At 36.0% G+C, this 17,950-nt stretch overlaps 1 protein-coding gene across 1 annotated transcript in view; it reads right to left on the reverse strand.

The window, feature by feature from the left end:
* Window positions 1-6,803, reverse strand: part of LOC106068717 (multidrug resistance-associated protein 1-like) — a 70,645-nt gene extending 63,842 nt beyond the window's left edge. The window contains exons 1-2 of the mRNA XM_056036117.1: window positions 6,591-6,803; window positions 4,169-4,231 (exon numbers count right to left, since the gene is read on the reverse strand). Of these exons, the coding sequence (XP_055892092.1) occupies window positions 4,169-4,222 (54 nt within the window). The 5' untranslated portion in view covers window positions 4,223-4,231; window positions 6,591-6,803. The remainder of the gene's footprint in view (window positions 1-4,168; window positions 4,232-6,590) is intronic.
* Window positions 6,804-17,950: the final 11,147 nt, after the last annotated feature.

A 17,950-nucleotide genomic window follows, 5' to 3' on the forward strand; every position in this document is an offset into this window, starting at 1 on the left:
CAGTGTCTATAACATAAGATGTCTATAACATCCAATGTCTATAACATCCAATGTCTATAACAACCAGTGTCTATAACATAAGATGTCTATAACATCCAATGTCTATAACATCCAGATCTATAACAACCAGTGTCTATAACATAAGATGTCTATAACATCCAATGTCTATAACATAAGATGTCTATAACATCAAATGTCTATAACATCCAGATCTATAACAACCAGTGTCTATAACATAAGATGTCTATAACATCCAATGTCTATAACATCCAGATCTATAACAACCAGTGTCTATAACATAAGATGTCTATAACATCCAATGTCTATAACATACAATGTCTATAACATCCAGTGTGTATAACATCTAGATTTATAACATCCAATGTCTATAACATCCTAATATTTATAAAAATCATTTTGTCTATAACATCCGAAGATCTATAACATCCTGTGTCTATAACATCTGAAGATGTATAACAAAGATCTCTAAGGTCATAAAAAGTAGAGTACAGGCCTTGCGATTTTAGGGCAGATACTTACTTACATTTATTACAAAGCTTATATCAATTCACTCTGTCTGTCTGTCTGGTAAAAAGTGTGTACACGTTATTTCTCCGACAGCCAATCTCGGATCATGCTGAAATTTTGCACAATTATTTCTTTCACCTTTTAAATAAAAAAAAAATAGACCAATTAATTATTGGCAATTAATTATTTGTTAGGTATCTCGAACAAGGAAAGAAATTGTACTTGACTGAAGTGGTGTACTGGTGGTATAAGCTGAATTAGTCCCCTTTATAAGTCGCCTCTCTAAATTGAAACAAACAACATATAACTATACAATCTTCTCCTGTCATAAGTACCTCGCTAGCAAAGTGGTTAGCACGTCGGCCCACGAAGGCGTGAGCCAATAGTTCGAAATTTAAGTCGTTCCCATTTTTTAATTATTATTAAAAACTAATTTCAGCAAAATATTTTTACCCAGATATCCCTCCCACTTCGGTTTTGTCAACTAGTCCAGATAAGTGATTGGGTCATAGCGCAGTGAGAAAGCTTAACTCTTTCTCTACGTAATTATTTACCACATTCTGGTGGAATCAACGCTGGTATCGTCAGTTAGGAGAGAGAGAGTTAACGCATGACAGAAGGACAGAAGGCTAAAAAGTAAAGTAGCAATAATACATAAAACACTGAACCATAATCTTCAAATACAAAAACAAAATTTAATAAAATACTCTGAAAGACACAAAGATAAAGGCACATTCCTCGTCCCATATGCTAGGACAAATTTGTACAAATACTCCTTCTTCCCTAGTGCTATTAGAGCATGGAATGGGTTGCCTGAGCTAGCCAGGAAAACCAGTGACTTGGCAGAATTTAAGTCATTGGTTAATATGCATGACTAAATGCATGACGCGTAGGACGTAATCATCTTCTTTTTTGAAGTAACGTCTGTATTATATAACATAAGATAAGATAAGATGAAATAGCGCTAAACAAAAACGATTGCTAAAAGTATTTGTAATCCCACAGATTTATTGTTGTTAGTTTAGAACTATTACAAACTTAATTACACGACTGATCCAAACTAATTGATATAATTACATTTAATATAAGCTTTTTTTTTTTCACAGTTCAGGCCAAACTTTGACTCACTATATCCTCGCTACTTTCATTAAAAATATAATGTTGACTTTTGTTTTAAAGGAGAAGGAATGAATTAAGTCTGCATATAAGTCGAATATAGCTTAAAACAATTTATAAGCAGTGTTACTTATTGTGGAAGTGATAGGAAATATCCATCCTATAAAAGACCTACAGACATTTAACCAAAGGGCAAAGTTTCTTCCTTGTGGCCTTGAATGAGAGATTGGCCTTTTACAAAATGAATTAAATCAATGGGTTGTCAATTGTAGTCAAACCGAACTTCCACTTGATTGGATCAATTAAAGTTAGTTTATCTTATATTATCTTATACAATTACAACTGCTGGGTGAGGTTCACACTCAACTAAATCTTCATAAATGTCAGTTCATTGAATACATATGAATATTGACAAGGTAATAATAACAGTAATCCATCGCTGTATTCCGTGATATAGTGTCGTCAGTCAGGTTGACAATACAACAGTATGTATTGTGCTGGACATATTTACTCGAATATGAATTAATTTATAAAGAAGTGTGCGAATATTGGAAAATTCAGAGTCATGTAAACTAAAAAGAAAACTGAAATTAAATTGATAAACAGACTTCTCCGTAATTCTTTTTTTTATTATCTTCGCGGTAATTGGTAATCATAGTAGCCCACAAAATTGAATGGAGGGCCCAAAAAAATACAGATACTATATTTTATCTTTGCAGTCCGTGGTGATTCTAACAGAACTCCAGGACCTATCGGTGTCAACAAGTGGAGATTAGTTGCCACGGGACTTCATTGGGGAAAAAAATTATCGCAGACTAGAAAGCATAATCAACTTAGATTAAATCTAGTCCTCTAAGTGCCTCATGAGCTCAATGCAATGCTGTTTAGCCTCAGTCCTGGGTTGACGACAAGTTAACATCTGGAAACCGGTACCGGTCTGTCCACTTGTGGTTTCTCTACTAGTGATTTGGAAAAAGCGGTCATAGTAATAAATTTTCTTTGGGCCTTTCAGCCTGTATACAGTGGGCGCGGGACACATGACTAATACACAACGTGATAATGACTGAGTGATGTACAGGAACATTTTCTGCGTTGATTAGCCCAGGTCTAAGTACACTTGGTTGTACATATAAGACAGTTACAATCCGAATTCATGCTTGTAAGCTCGTAAACCAACAAAAACATTAATGTTTCTTGGAACCTTTGGGCTTCCGTAGAAACTAAAGACAGTTCCTTTAGAAAGAATCCCAATACCAAGGACTTCGTTCGTGTACCTACATGTGTCTACAACAGAAGACAATAGACAACCCAAAGATCGTCAAGTTGGAACAATTTCTAGACGCTGTTGTGACGATACGAAACTTGCATACAAAAATTCATTTGAGTTTTTTCCCAAGAAAACCGTGGGAAACTTAAATTTTAACTTAAAAACAATTATTTTCTTGTCCAACCATAACTAATTTCTTTTAGGATTTATCTCCCCTCGCACTGTTTCTCACGGGACGAATCTCCACGAAAAACATTAACTAGCTTCTCTTCGCAGCTGAAGATAAACTGGTGTTGAGTTAGTACGGCTCTCTACGAGCTAGAGATCACAGCTGAGAGATCGTCCCACTACAACTTAGTCTGCAACACCAACCCTCTCTACAGGCAGCGGCCTCACCCTAGAGTGGCCTAGAGCCAGCTTACCTACAGCATAGAGAAAATCCCGAGCCGACGTCCTTAGACAGAGCCGGATGACTCATCCTTCTGAGTGCCAGTCCTACGACCGCCAGAAGACGACCCACGGGCTAGCAGCTAAGAATATAAGTAGTCAAGGCATAGGAACACTCTTCTCTTCCAATCACTCAATAATTAGCAATCCATGATGAACAGTTATGTTAGAGATTAGCACCTTCATTTCATTTCTTAATTATAATTTTACTTGATCATTTATCTTTTGTAAACTTTCATTTATTAAATTATTCTATTTATGAATTTATAATATTGGTCTGTTCTTACTGTTAGTTGCGGTGTGCCTGTACAAAATCTTATATGTGAGCGGGATAAAAATAATGAGATTTCCCCTAGACTTAAACAAACAAGCCAATAATTAACAAATTAAACATCTCGTCACAGCTGTTAACTTTGATTGTTGTGAAAACATGGAACTTACAACTTTTGTCTTTTGTGTTTTTGGCAATGTCATCTCTCTTCTACTGAATAAAAAAGTAAATAAATAATAAAAAACAGATAACTTTGATCTCCATAAATAGTTGGCAAAAACATCGACGTAGGTGTCCAACCAAACGCTATGATATGGTCAGGGCCGCTTGGACGTTGGGGGGGGGGGGGGGGAGGGGTTAAAATTAGTGTTTACGTTAAGGTCAAGGTCGAAACATAGCATATGTTAAATATATTCAGAGAACTACATGACAAAATATTTAATAAACAAATTGTCGTAAGCTTGTCGACAAAACAATTACGTATTCTGTAAAAAGTACATTAAAACTACTATGTGACCAATGGTGTGAATTGTACAAACCCAGAAAGGTGAGTCGCCACAGAACTTCTCAAAGTCAGTCAAGTTAGGGATCATAACTTTAGTCTGAAACGAGTTGAAATGAGCTGACATTAAACGGTGTAAGAGTTAAAATGGACTGTGGTGAGACATGCTAAGAGTTGAAATGAGCTGACAATAAACAGTTTAAGAGTTAAAATGAGCTGAGGTGAGAAATGCTAAGAGTTGAAATGAACTGACATTAAACAGTGTAAGAGTTAAAATGAGCTGAGGTTTAAGAGTTAAAATGAGCTGAGGTGAGACATGCTAAGAGTTGAAATGAGCTGACAATAAACAGTTTAAGAGTTAAAATGAGCTGAGGTGAGAAATGCTAAGAGTTGAAATGAACTGACATTAAACAGTGTAAGAGTTAAAATGAGCTGTGGTGAGACGTGCTAAGAGTTGAAATGAGCTAATATTAAACAGTTTAAGAGTTGAAATAAGTTTGGTAGGCAGTGTGGTCGCTAGGTGGTAAAACGGTCGGCTTTCAAACCGAAGCATCACGGATTCTAATTACGTTGAAGACTGGAATTTTGAATTTCGTGTCTTTTTTTAGGTCGCTCCTTGCGCCTTAACTCTTTCTCTCCTAACCGAGAATGCAAGCGTTGATTCCATCAGAATGTGGTAAATAATTGCGGAGAGAAAGAGTTAACCAGCAAGCTTTGGGCAGGAGGGACTCATTAGCCTTCGCTTGCTACACACCTAGGAAGAGGAAAACTGAATTTAAACCTCTGCTGCCTTGCACCTATACCCAAACATTGGCGACACTTAAGAAGTTCGCATCACACAGCGCTACACCCTGTCAGAACCTGCGAGCCCACTTATACCAAACTGTATATGTCGTTTGCAAAGAGTTACATAAGTATAAGAAGCTTTTAATGTTATAACTAATACCACATATTTGCCTTTAAATTGAATTGTTGCTTAAAGATTCATAATAACAGATGTAGGTTTGTGTAAAATAAATAGCTTTTAAAACTATTTCAACGGCTGGTAAAATCAATGTTTTATCTTTAGAGTTTCCCATATTTGGCTATAAATAAAGAGATCTTGTAAGACGCTCACAAACCACCGTCTTCTCTACATGATGTTGAAGAGAGATTTTGTGGGTCTATTCTGAACTTTATCTTTGAAAGTTCGAAAGTTGTTTAAACCTTTATCTTTTGATCAGGGGGGACATCGCCTCAAATGATCCTCCAGCGTAATTAGTTTCATATCGTTATAAAAAGTCACTAAGAAAACCGCTTGTTTGACAAGGAAGGAATGAATCCCAATTTTAAATAACCAACGCTGTACAGTCTATATTTCTTTTTGTTAAACATTAGCTATATGCAGACAAAATTAAGCTATTTGAATCAGTATTAAAATTAAATACAAAAATTTTTCGTTTGATTAGCAGGATAAATATTTAAAGTATTAACTAAGGTACAAACCATATATTAGAGTATGATCTACATTAATGGGATCTGAAAATTAAAAGTCATTACAGGTCGAAAAAAAAAAACATTATTGTAGACCCTTGTGGACATCTCATAGACCCCTTTCGAAGATCCCTTGAAAGTCTTCGTAGACGCCTGGGGGAGTCTATATAGACCACTTTGGGAATCACTGGTATAAACTTAAGAATGATTTGAGTACACTATCCTGTCCTATCCTATTGATAGTTCCTAGAGAAAATATCCTGTAATATTTCTTCTCTGTGCAGTGTCTACTTGAGAGATGCTTTCTATTAGCACTTCGTTAGCCACGGCTCTTTTAAACACTCTAGAAACTCAAGAGAGCAACAAATGTTCCCATCACAGTTCAAGGCAGCCAAAAGAGATGGATGATGTGAAATTCATTTTTTTTTTGTGACCAAAGGCTAACGAGGTTCGGTCTGCACAATGAACCCATTGTTTTACTGTGTGTTTTCAAAGTGATGCTGAAGAAAGTGAGTATTTAAAGGTAGTCTTGTGGAATGATGCAAGATAAGCGGCTCTGTCATAATCCATGCTAAGAACGGGAGACGACCCAACGAAGCGAGAGAGTAAAGACGTGTTTTTATCTAGTGAGTTATACATTTGTTTTAACATCAGTTTGTTTAATTTAATCTCAAGCGGAATCTATCTGTATTGGAATACAAATTATATTTATCTAAAATGTTACTAAACGTCTACATCGGTTTAATTGATTACTAGTCATCTGGTTAACGACCGTAATCGATACCTTTAATTATTTTATTTATTTTTTTTTGCTTAACGATCAGCTACCATTAACCCGGAAGGTAAAGCTACATATTAGCTTTCTTACTTCCTCCAGGATTCAAAGCCAAGACCTTCGGTTCGACCGTCAAGCGTTTATCCCCTCAACCACTGCATATCTTTATTAAAAAGTATTTCTATAGAGGTACATTTAAAGCTATTCTCACCTGCTCTAATTAATACGTTATTGTTAAGTCTTCAAAACAGGATACACAAACTCATTACACAGAACACATATAACAATATCCAGGGATAAAAAACAATAAAGTCACTCTGGATGCAATCACCTGCCCTTGGTTAAATGATGTAGTCCTAGACCCAATGTGTCAATCATATGGAATGATATTTACTTACGTCTATACGTAAATTGTCATCATTGCGATAAAGGTACGTGTAAGTGCTATAAATAAATTTAGGGGAGGTAATTAATGACTGTTAATGATAAATCTCAGACTATCTGGTTCATTTGAAGGGGGTGCGAATAATTGTATGGCCTTTATCTAATAGATCTACCTGTATGATTTGAGATAAGGCGAAGCTTTGTAATTTTTTTTTTAAATATAACATTTCTTATCAGAGATGAGATATTATACATTTATTAAGTAGAACGTCTATTATCCGGACGTCTGTTATCTGGAACGTCAAATATACTGACTGCTTTTTATATTACGGCATATACATGTTCTTGCTAAAGTCTAGTAAAGTGCGACTTCATCTATTGAAGTGTTTCCCAAACTGTGTTCCGCGGAACCCTAGTGTTCCGCGAGGCCTGAATAGGTGTTCCGCGAACTACTGGAATAAGTAACGAGTAGGTCACCGCGTGAGTTAATAATCTCTCTAATAAAATAAGCAAAGTGTTCCGCTAAATATTCATAATGTGCAAAGTGTTCCGCTAAATATTCAAAATGTGCAAAGTGTTCCGTCAGAGAAAAAGTTTGAGAAATACTGGTCTATTGCATTGCATCTTGGTCTTGATATATTCCGTCTGTTTGTGGAACTCATGTGAACAAGTCGACGGGTTTAAAGCTTACAAGATCTTATCTTATCTTATCTTATATAAGACAGACGTTACTTCAAAAAAGAAGATGATTACGTCCTACGCGTCATGCATTCAGTCATGCATATTAACCAATGACTTAAATTCTGCCAAGTCACTGGTTTTCTAATGGCGCGACTCGCGATCGCCCCAGCCTTTTTCACCCTACAGCGCCCCAGTGATGTATATTGTGATTTTACATATCTGTCTTGTAGTTAATTGTTGCCTGTCTGATTACGACTCTGCAGATGTCTGGGTCTTTTTGTGCGGGTGTATTTCAATGCGATTAACTCCCAAGCAAACAAGCACATCCGTTTTAACAAGTTAAGAGATGAGTCCACCGTTGGAACAGTTTAAATAAAGGTTTAATCCACAAAAGGTCACAGTCGATGTCTCTGTCGAAAAAATACGTCCCACCTTTTATGAAATCCTCTCACCAACTGATTTTCTGTCTCCAAGTAGCCTCTAACCAAACTAAGTCATAGCGTCACTAGTCGCGTTCAAAATCCGTCCATTATGGTGCGTCTCTATATAAACTAAAAATAGTGTCTTACAATATTAAGAGCTATAGAATAGAAGAAAAAGAATGAAAAAGTTCTACACAATCATACGATACAGTGGATGTACCGATCGATTCACTACGGAGCTGCGCAACAAATCTTCTTACTGCCTTGTGAAAGACACAAAGATAAATGCACATTCCTCGTCCCATATGCTAGGACAAATTTGTACAAATACTCCTTCTTCCCTAGTGCTATTAGAGCATGGAATGGGTTGCCTGAGTCAGGAAAACCAGTGACTTGGCAGAATTTAGGTCATTGGTTAATATGCATGACTAAATACATGACGCGCAGGACGTAATCATCTGCTTCTTTGAAGTAACGCCTGTATTATATAACATAAGATAAGGTTACATTATAAACACGCACATGCACTCCATAACAACCAATTATATAATTAATTAAATTGCTAAGCCAAAACATAACGCAAGCATCATTGCTAAGCACCGAATTTAACGCTAGATTCACTGCTAGACCCCAAGCATAAGGCTACGTCGTTGCTTATCTGAATTCTAATCCCAGCTCAACAAGGAACTGTACCAGGGTCGAAAGGAGACCCAAAGGATGCGACTTGTTTCTAGTCAATACCTACGTAAAGCAAAGAACCGAGACAGTTGATGGAGGGTTGGGGGAAAAACTCTTCAGGTGTGTCCAAAATAATCTTCGCTCCAGGCCAGGTCAAGAAACGTAATCCACAGTAGTCTGCAAAGTGACTATCCGCATTAAGTTGGACTAAATCAGTGGTTTTTTTTTAAACTCCCTTTCCCATGTCTTTCAACCCCTACCCCCCCCCCCGGGCGTCCCAGTTTGTTTATTTGTGTGTGTATGTGTGTGTCAGCCTGGCTAACAAATACACAGCCCACAGTAGTCTGCCAAGTGACTATACGCATTAAGTTGGACTAAATCAGTTGGTTTTTTTTTTAAACTCCCTTCCCATGTCTTTCAACCCCTACCCCCGGGCGTCCCAGTTTGTTTATTTATGTGTGTGTGTGTCAGCCTGGCTCACAAATACACCACCCACACAAGTAACACACACACACACACAAGTAACACACACACACACAAGTAACACACACACACACACACACAAGTAACAAAGTAACACATACACACACAGACTTACAATACGATAACCAAGATAAGCTGAAGAGTTACTGTACGATATGCCTCCAGGTGGCGCTCAGTTCTTCTTGACCGCATTAAACTAAAACACAATCCTTAAATCTGACTTTATGTGCTGATTACAAAAACTTGTGCAACGCTACCATCGTGTTTCTTTGAACAGTAAATGAAAACAAAAAGGTTCAACCAATGGCGTAGGAATACACCTGTTATATCGCACTACTTGTAATCAAAGTTCCACAAAGGCCATAGCCTGCTTCCGCTGATGTAATGCCACTGTTTCAAAAAAGTAGAACTGTTTTAAGGAAGCAAGTGATGCGTCGTTAGTGACTATGCAAGATTCAAGTTTCAAGATAATTTCTATATTTAGAGTCACCTGCTTTCAGAGAAGAGAACACAAAAATTCTTGAACTAAATTTAGACAAAATTTTTGTCGATTTACTGAACTACAGAACCAGAACTTATGAGCCAATTCTATGCTTTCAGAACGAGAATGATTAGACTGAAAGAAACCAATTCAAAGGACAAATGAATATAGACATTTTTACTTTTTTTTTTAAGTAGGACTGCATAATCATAAAATTTAGCACTGTCAATCGTCCCATTCCCGTTAATATTGATAGTATTCAAATACAGTCAAACCATAATAATAACAATACAAGAGTATTATATATAATCCAATACTTAGTGTATTGAGCAGGCGTTCCATGAGACACTTAAAAAAAAAAAAGAAGGCAAATATGAAATGTAATTGTAGCAATAATAATCAATTATGTAATTAACATTTTTATAATTCTAGTCTAACAGTAATACATCTAAGCGATTAGAAACACTTTTACCCATTGTATTTGTATATCACAGTTTCATGGCTTGAGCTTGGTCAGTGTGCTATTGTCCAGTCATCCGTGTGGGTCAGTTCAAAGGAGAAGGAGGGGTGGGGGTAGTTGGGAGACGTTTTCCGTGTTGGCTTTTTAAAAGCATTTTTTTTTTTTATTGTTTGACTTAAACTCGAGCTCATAGGCTCAAGTTAACACACTAACCACTGAGCCGTCCAAGTTTTTAAGAAAATAGTAGTTTTTTCAGTTATCTATAATTAGTCTCAAATTTTATGCGACGAACTAATTCTCTACACGATGCTTATCTCCCCTTAGGTAGTACTATATCTATATATTACGATATTGCATTTATTATGAATAATTGATAAAATTATTGATCTAATTTTTTTTCATTGATTCTTGTTTCGTTAGGGGCAATGAATAATAAAGCAGTTTCAACTTGATCCGAGAATGAAAAGTGGGAGAAATAAGGTGTGCGAAGTTTGTACCAGACAGACAGACAGACAGACGGAGTGAGTTTATGTAACCTTTATAATGAATATAGGGTTCGTTTAAAGAATGGGCAGAGTTGGGTACACCTAAGCCTAAATTTAAACAAAATACGAATAATACAATTTAGGAAATGCATAGATATGAAAACGATTTAGTTTTAAAAAATATAATGTTCAAAAGGATCAAACCCTTTGCCAACGCCCTAGGGCACGCTTAGATTGCAAATAACTTTTTTGCATCTCCTTAAAAAGGTGTCCGAAGTATAATTATTTAGCACTGGCATGGTGTTGCCCACTATAATGCTAAGTTTCATAAATATCAGTCAAACGGTACAGATTTCTTATCTCTTCTATAAGGAACACCTTACATTCTACTTTACATAATACATCAGGGGTGGGCAAATTACGGCCCTCGGGCCACATGCGGCCTGCCGAAGTGTTTCATGCGGCCCGCCGACACCTATAGAAATCAGGTGTGCCCATGGTATATACATACAAAAATGCCAATATTAAAAATAATATCTATATAAATTATTGAAACTGTCTCATTATAAAAGTTTTAAGTAAACAAAGATTATGCTAATTGGCTATACATCAATACACTGGATTAAAAACACAATCTCTGAGTAGGCTTGGAACAAGATGGCAAGTGTAACAACTGGTGGAGCTTAATCTTCGACTGAGAAAAAAAAATTGTAAATATTCCAACCATAAACTCTAAACAGGAAAGTTTGAACAAAGCTGCATAAAACTTCATCATTTCTTCGCCAGAATTCCATAATAATCAAACTTATTATAACTAAGGATGTAACCACAGTTAGTGCCGATTTATTAACAAAATAATGCTATGTAACGCTAGCTTAGCATGAGCAAGGCAAATGAAAAAAAAAATCTCAAGGAAGAAATTGTTATATAACTTGAAGGGCATTGACTGCGACTAGATACCAATATTTCTAATGAAGAGTGAAAGACAGATTTCATGTCTTTTATAACTGCTATTGCAATTGGTTGTTTATATATGAAATATTAAAGTATGCTAAATCTTTTCAAACGAGGCTTTCCCATTTCTACAGGCAAGCAAAAAAAAAAAGCTTTTGTCATTTTCCTTTGCTGAAAGGTGAAACTATTTCTAGTGAAATAATTAAAAGTGCCACACTTATTACGACTCCTTAATTGTGCAATTTATAAAAGCAAATTTTAAAACGTCAAGAACCAGTTTTCAATATTATCAGCTCACCATTTATCGCAGAAGCTGATTCAGCTCCAGAGGACATAACTCCAAGAGAAGTTCCAGTCAGTACTACCATGGGAGTCTTATGGGAGCCAAAATCTGTATTTTCAAAATTAAAAAAACTTTTCTGCTGTTCACACTATTTGGGTACACATACATCTGTTCTTCTTCTTCGTTCTCATTTTACATGTTGAAGGGTTCAGATCAGTAACTCTATATCTGAGATGAACCGCGAAGTGGTTTCCAGATAAGGCAGTTCTCCGAATAGTCTTTAGAGAGTCTTGTTCGGGTCTCTTGATTTAGTATGCAACATCGAAGGACATAGTCAGCATTCTCTGGTGATGCTCCATAAGGGCAGGTTTCCCTCGTCCCGACATTTAGCTTCCGGAACAATAATTATTGTCTCATTCAGTGAGCAAACATTTTTTTGTGGAAACTAAAGAAGTATAATCACTGGTCAATGTTGACTGACTAATTTGACAGCAGTCACAGGGGTAAGCTAGTTTCACAGTTCCGGAACATTATGTATGAGTGTAAAAAGTAAAATACTGCACATTAAGTAAAAATGTATATTTGTGGGGATATTGTGATATAAAAAGACAACAGCAATTTTTAAAAATCGTAAAATTGCTTTCAAACATTGCTAACTCTTGTAATTTTTCAACGCGGAGTGTGAAAAAAAGAAAGAAACGTGAATAATACATTGTAAATATGAGTTAAAAGACATTCTACACAGTTGGCAAGCGTATCTTTCTACGATATATACATATATGCGGCCCGCCATTTCCAAACTTTTTTTTTAATGCGGCCCTCGATACAAAAAGGTTGCCCACCCCTGTAATACATTAATGCGATTGGATCAGTTTCCTTATATGTTCAAGAAACAATGCTATCAAAGCTAACCCACTTATGACTAATAGCGTGTATACTCAAATATGATGCTAAAATATCAGATTAGAGCAGATATTGGGTTAAATGTAGTTGCACTCGCCGTAAAGTCAAAAGTACTCGATCACCAATCTTGACCTTTTTGGCAGTACATGACATGGGTTATAATATAGAACTTGGGTATGGTGGGGAGAGAGGGGGGGGGGGCTTAGGTATCGGGGGGTTTTCGAGGCGTTTAAATATATGTATGCTTTTATTTAAAAAGGATGCCGGTATTCATCTTGCAGGGAGTGTGCTAACAATCCTAGCTGTAGATAAAGTTAGTTTTATGGTATTTGTTATCTTTGCCTGTAAAAAAAAAGGATTGTTCCCCTTTCAGACCTATTGATCTATGGGGCAGATGATGTATAGTTCATCTGTTTCTATGGCCAACGGTTGACGAGGCCAGCCCAACGACCAATCGACTTTACTTTTCCCTTACTAATGTCAGCTACCCATTAGAGCTGGGTGGACTCAGGGGTGCCCTAAATATCCCGAAATTATAAATCCCAGGATTCGAACCCGGGATCTACGGTTCGGAAATCAAGCGGTTTACCGCTCAGCCACAGAGTCTCCATCTTTGCCTGCATTAGATCTATATCTGAGATCAGTAATTCTTCAAACAACTGGTTGGTCTAATGTAGGATTTCAGACGTTGTAAGCCTAATTGTTTTAAAACATTTTTTGGCCTCCTTTGTTAGTCTTTAGCCTCCATTTTGCCCTCCTTTTGGGTTAGTCTTTAGCCTCCATTTTGCCCTCCTTTTGGGTTAGTGTTTAGCCTCCATTTTTCCTTCATTTTGGGTTAGTCTTTACTTTAGCCTCCATTTTGCATTCCTTTTGAGTGTGCATGTGTCTGGTAACCTCACAAACCACTTTTCCCCAAGAGCTCTGACTTTTTTTTAACGCTTCTAAATACGATTTTGTTCTTCTTCTTCTTCTACCAGCTTTATTGCTGCTGAGCTGTCAGCTCTTTTGCAGACTGTGCCAAGGAAAAAAGTGTGCTGTTTTCTTCAGTTGTTCAGCACTGCCGTACAGGGTGTTGGTTATGTTGGGCTGTAGTGGAAGTAGGGTCTGCCTAAGGTGGATTAGGAAGGGGCATTCATAGAGGATATGGTTTATGGTTTCATATGGGTGGGCGCAGTGTCTGCAAAGGGGGAGTTGTGTGGAGTTTATTTTGTTCAGATGGTAATTTAATAGAGGTGTGTGTCCTGTTCTTAGTTTTAAAATTGTAGATTGTTCTTTGCGGGGGAGGAAGTTAATACTGTCCAGTTTGTTAGACATAGTCATTTCTTTGTACATGGCTCTGCCTGTGTTTCCTGATGCCCATTGGTCGAGCCACTCCTCTTCGTGATTGTTGACTAACATTGACCTTAGAGTGAGGTAGCTTACTGGTCTGTCTGGTTGTTCCATAGATGAACCTGCCTTTGATAACTTATCTGCCTTTTCATTTCCCATGATGCTAATGTGTCCAGGGATCCACTGTAGTGTGATATTGATATTTAATTTTGATATCATCTGATGGATTATCACAATTAGTGTTGTCAACTCTCTTGGGCTGTTTGAGGTGTTGCTCTTAAGTGCTTGCAGAGTGGATTGGGAGTCTGTAAAGACAACAATATCTGATGGTGGTTGCACTCCTTCATATAATTTGTTTTCCACTGTCTGTAGTGTTATGGTAATTGCCTCAATTTCGGCTTGGAAGTTTGAGCAGTAATCGCCACAGGGTGCACTTATTTCAAAGTGTTTATTTGTATGTGTATGATTTGGTTACATCAGTGCTTTTTTGTAAAAAAAAATAAATAAAAAAAATAGGTGCCGGTACTCAGTGATGGATTGCCTAACTTTTAACTACTAGATCTAATAAATTAATAATAAGCGTTAAAATACAAGAAAAGTAATCATTTTTTTCCCCACTTTCAAAAAAGGTCACAAAAAACGCACTGGGTTACCTGTTTCTATTAACATTATAGTTTTAAGACTTTACTATGAAAGAGAGCTAGATGTGCAGTGGATTAGAAGACATTGTAGTGTCGACACATGTGTGTTGACATTAACCTGTAACTTTAAATCTCTTGGTATAGAGTTATTTTAGGATAGGCGCTGTCGGAATCTGAAAGACCAAGAAAGAAAGAGAGACAGACACACACAGAGACAGACAGACAGAAAGAAAAGAACAGAAAAAAAAAAAACGAGATGCTGAGAGAGAGATAGATTGAGAGAGAAACAGAGAGATATAAAGACGTAGAGAAAGAAAGAGAGGGAGAAACAGAGAGAGAGATATACAAATAGAGAAATATACAAATAGAGAGACATAGAGATAGAGACCAGAAGAGAGAGAGAGAGAGAAACAGACAGAGAGAAACAGAGATTTAATGAGAGAGAGAAAGACTGTGATAGAGAGAGAAATAGAAAGAGGTACAGCGACAGAGAGAGAGAGAGAGAGAGCTAGGGAGAGATGAGAGAAAGACATAAAAACACGAAAAATGAGAACGATGAAGAAGAATAGAAACGAGTTACTGAAAGACAGAGAGAACGAGACATTAAAATGAGGCTTCCTTAAAGGTGACATACATATCCCTTTATTTTACTACTGTATATTCAAATTATTGTTACCAAATATCTTCTTATCTCTGTGTATGTATCAGTGTCTTTTTATTATACATTTATATGGTACAACCACTAACAAATTACTCCAACCAGACTTTTTGTCCGGGAAAAGAATATCTAGACATTTAATAGTTAACATTTTTTTAAAAAGCGAGATAACTTTTGTTACTTTAAAAAGCATATATATGTATTCAGTTGTCGCCCTTTCATTATGTAACAGCCATTGTGTATTTGAGATGAATAATAAATATTTAAGTATATATTTATCGGGACTTAGCGTTCCTTTGGATAGATCATCTGCGTGGAGAGGGTGGAACTGTGTGGGCGACATCGCTTCGACCACAGCTAATGCCCAGGCATTTTTCTCATCTCGCAACTGTTGTAAGCATTCTTTAGTAAATGCCTGGACCTTGTCTGCTTATATATAGGTCGAGGCTAATTTTGAAGAAATATATAACTACTTTGTTAGGAAGCCTCTTGCATCCATGTGCTGTCAGCTAAGGCTAGATGGCGCCTAAGCTTGTCTTTAAAGAATTTTCGGGAGGCAACTTTGTTAGGTCAATCAACTTTCAGCTTGCCAAAAAAAAAGAAAATTTGCATTGGTCGCACGGTCGTCCCCCACTTGGGAAATTTACCCTACCTAGCTTAACTGTCGAACTATACGCATCTTAGTAGGCTACGCCACTGACTTGGAAAGAATACACTTTTGCAGCATTTTTATGGATCAGGAGCGTAGTAAGGAAGGGGCAAGGTGGCACGATGCCCCGGGTGCCACCCTCGGGAGGGGGTGGGGCGTCACACGCAGCCTATATTTTTATGCGATATACATGTATTATTATTAAATTAAATGGAAAATGAGGAGTTGGGCGCCAATAGGGTGCCTTGCCCCGGGGCGCATGTTTTGATCACTAGGCCTCTAATATGGCTGTCTGTATAAGTCTATCTTAAATTGGGTTTAACATAAATGAAGCTAATCGTAGGCAACTCTACATAATTTCTTCTCATATTATACCTAGAGTGTTCGAATGACATATATGGAGGGACATTCCAAGTTCGAATCGCCTTCTAAACTTGTTTACAAGTTTATTCTTATGTAATGTTTCAGTCTTTGTTTAATCATTTGTTAGTCTACGTATGTTGATTGTTAAAACTAGTGATCCTTCTAAAATCTTTTTTTTTTTTTTAGGATGCCTCAGTTTTTTTTCGCTTTGACATTAGTTGTTGAGCTTTTTTAAAACCCAGGAGTCCTTGGGCCTTCTGCCTCTAATTGTGTTCTGCCTCTTTTTTGTTTAAATAACAAATATTGGCTATATTGGAAAACAAGTAACATAAAGGCATTTATCTTGATGTAGACATCGTATTAACTAACATGTGTAAATTATAATGCCATTTTTCCTTGAGCAAATTTTTTTTTTAAAGGAAACCTCAGAATTTGCGCTGTTCAATTTTAGCTTTATCATCATAGGAATCCTTGGGCCTCTTTAATTTGCCTCTTTTGTGGGCTTTTTCTTTTTTTTTTTTTTTAAATAGGTTTTTATTTGTAAGTTATAATAATTTAATTACTATTGGAGTACAAGGTTTCTGCAACTAGAACGTTGAGTTTCTTCAATGTATATAGAAAATATATATGATGTAACATTGGTTTTGAATAGAAATGTACAATGTTTAAAACTTCTTGCGTTTTAAATAGATACATGAAATATAATTTGTTTTGTAGAATTTTTATAATATAGAATCAAAAAATAGTTTTATATATTTTTTTGTCATTTTTTATATTCAATTTAAAAGAAAAAATGTATTAAAAAAATGAAAAATGTTATTAATAAAAAGTAAGTAGAATTCTCTATTTTATTGTATTATGAAAATAATATACAGAAAGGTCATTTGTCAAAGGTGGATAACTGTTTGTAAAAAAAAGTCTATTTTTAATTTACATACGTATTACAAGATTTTTTAATTTTAAATGTCAACCGCATTAAACATTATCTCCTCTCGTACTAGTACTGTTTTATATCGTATTAAATTTTTTAATTCATATAAATTTTAACATTTTGAAGAAATATGCGTTACATAGTGCAAGTAAAAAAAACTAGATTTAGCTATTGAAGAGGAAATTTAATTTAAATTTTGTTTATATAGGCTCGCTTTAATCCACACCTACATCAGCTCCATGGCATTTACATATAATTTATTTATTTATTTTTTTGAAAAATGAAAATCTTTACTACGATAACCAAAATATTATAATTTTATCTGAAAATATATATATATTCTTAGCAGAAAAATGGAGAGATGCTCGATGATCTCACACATTTAGCTCCCTTTGTCGTTTCATTTCATCACGTCTGCATCTTGAATGATCCCGTTGACAGTGAGTCGTGTATGACCAAAGGCTCTTGTTTTTATGTTGTTGTTTTGTTTTTTTACAGTACTGAAGAGTTCCTCCTTTTCGTACCAACAACATGATTCACCACTATCGGTTTAATACATTTTTATAATTAGTTTGTCTTTTCAACTCTCGTGTTATTTTAGCTCCTTGAGCCCGCTTTACGTTGTTTTTTTTTTTTGACAGCCCTAATGTAAATCAAATTAATAATAATATTATTATTATTATTTAATTTATATTCACGGCCGTAGTATTCTAAGAATAATTTCAAGGATTTCTTATCTAAGACTTCAAGATGTTTGTATACTTGGTTACACAAATATGCATTTAA

This window comes from Biomphalaria glabrata, chromosome 7 (genome assembly GCF_947242115.1).
Source record: "Biomphalaria glabrata chromosome 7, xgBioGlab47.1, whole genome shotgun sequence".
NCBI lineage: Eukaryota > Metazoa > Mollusca > Gastropoda > Planorbidae > Biomphalaria > Biomphalaria glabrata.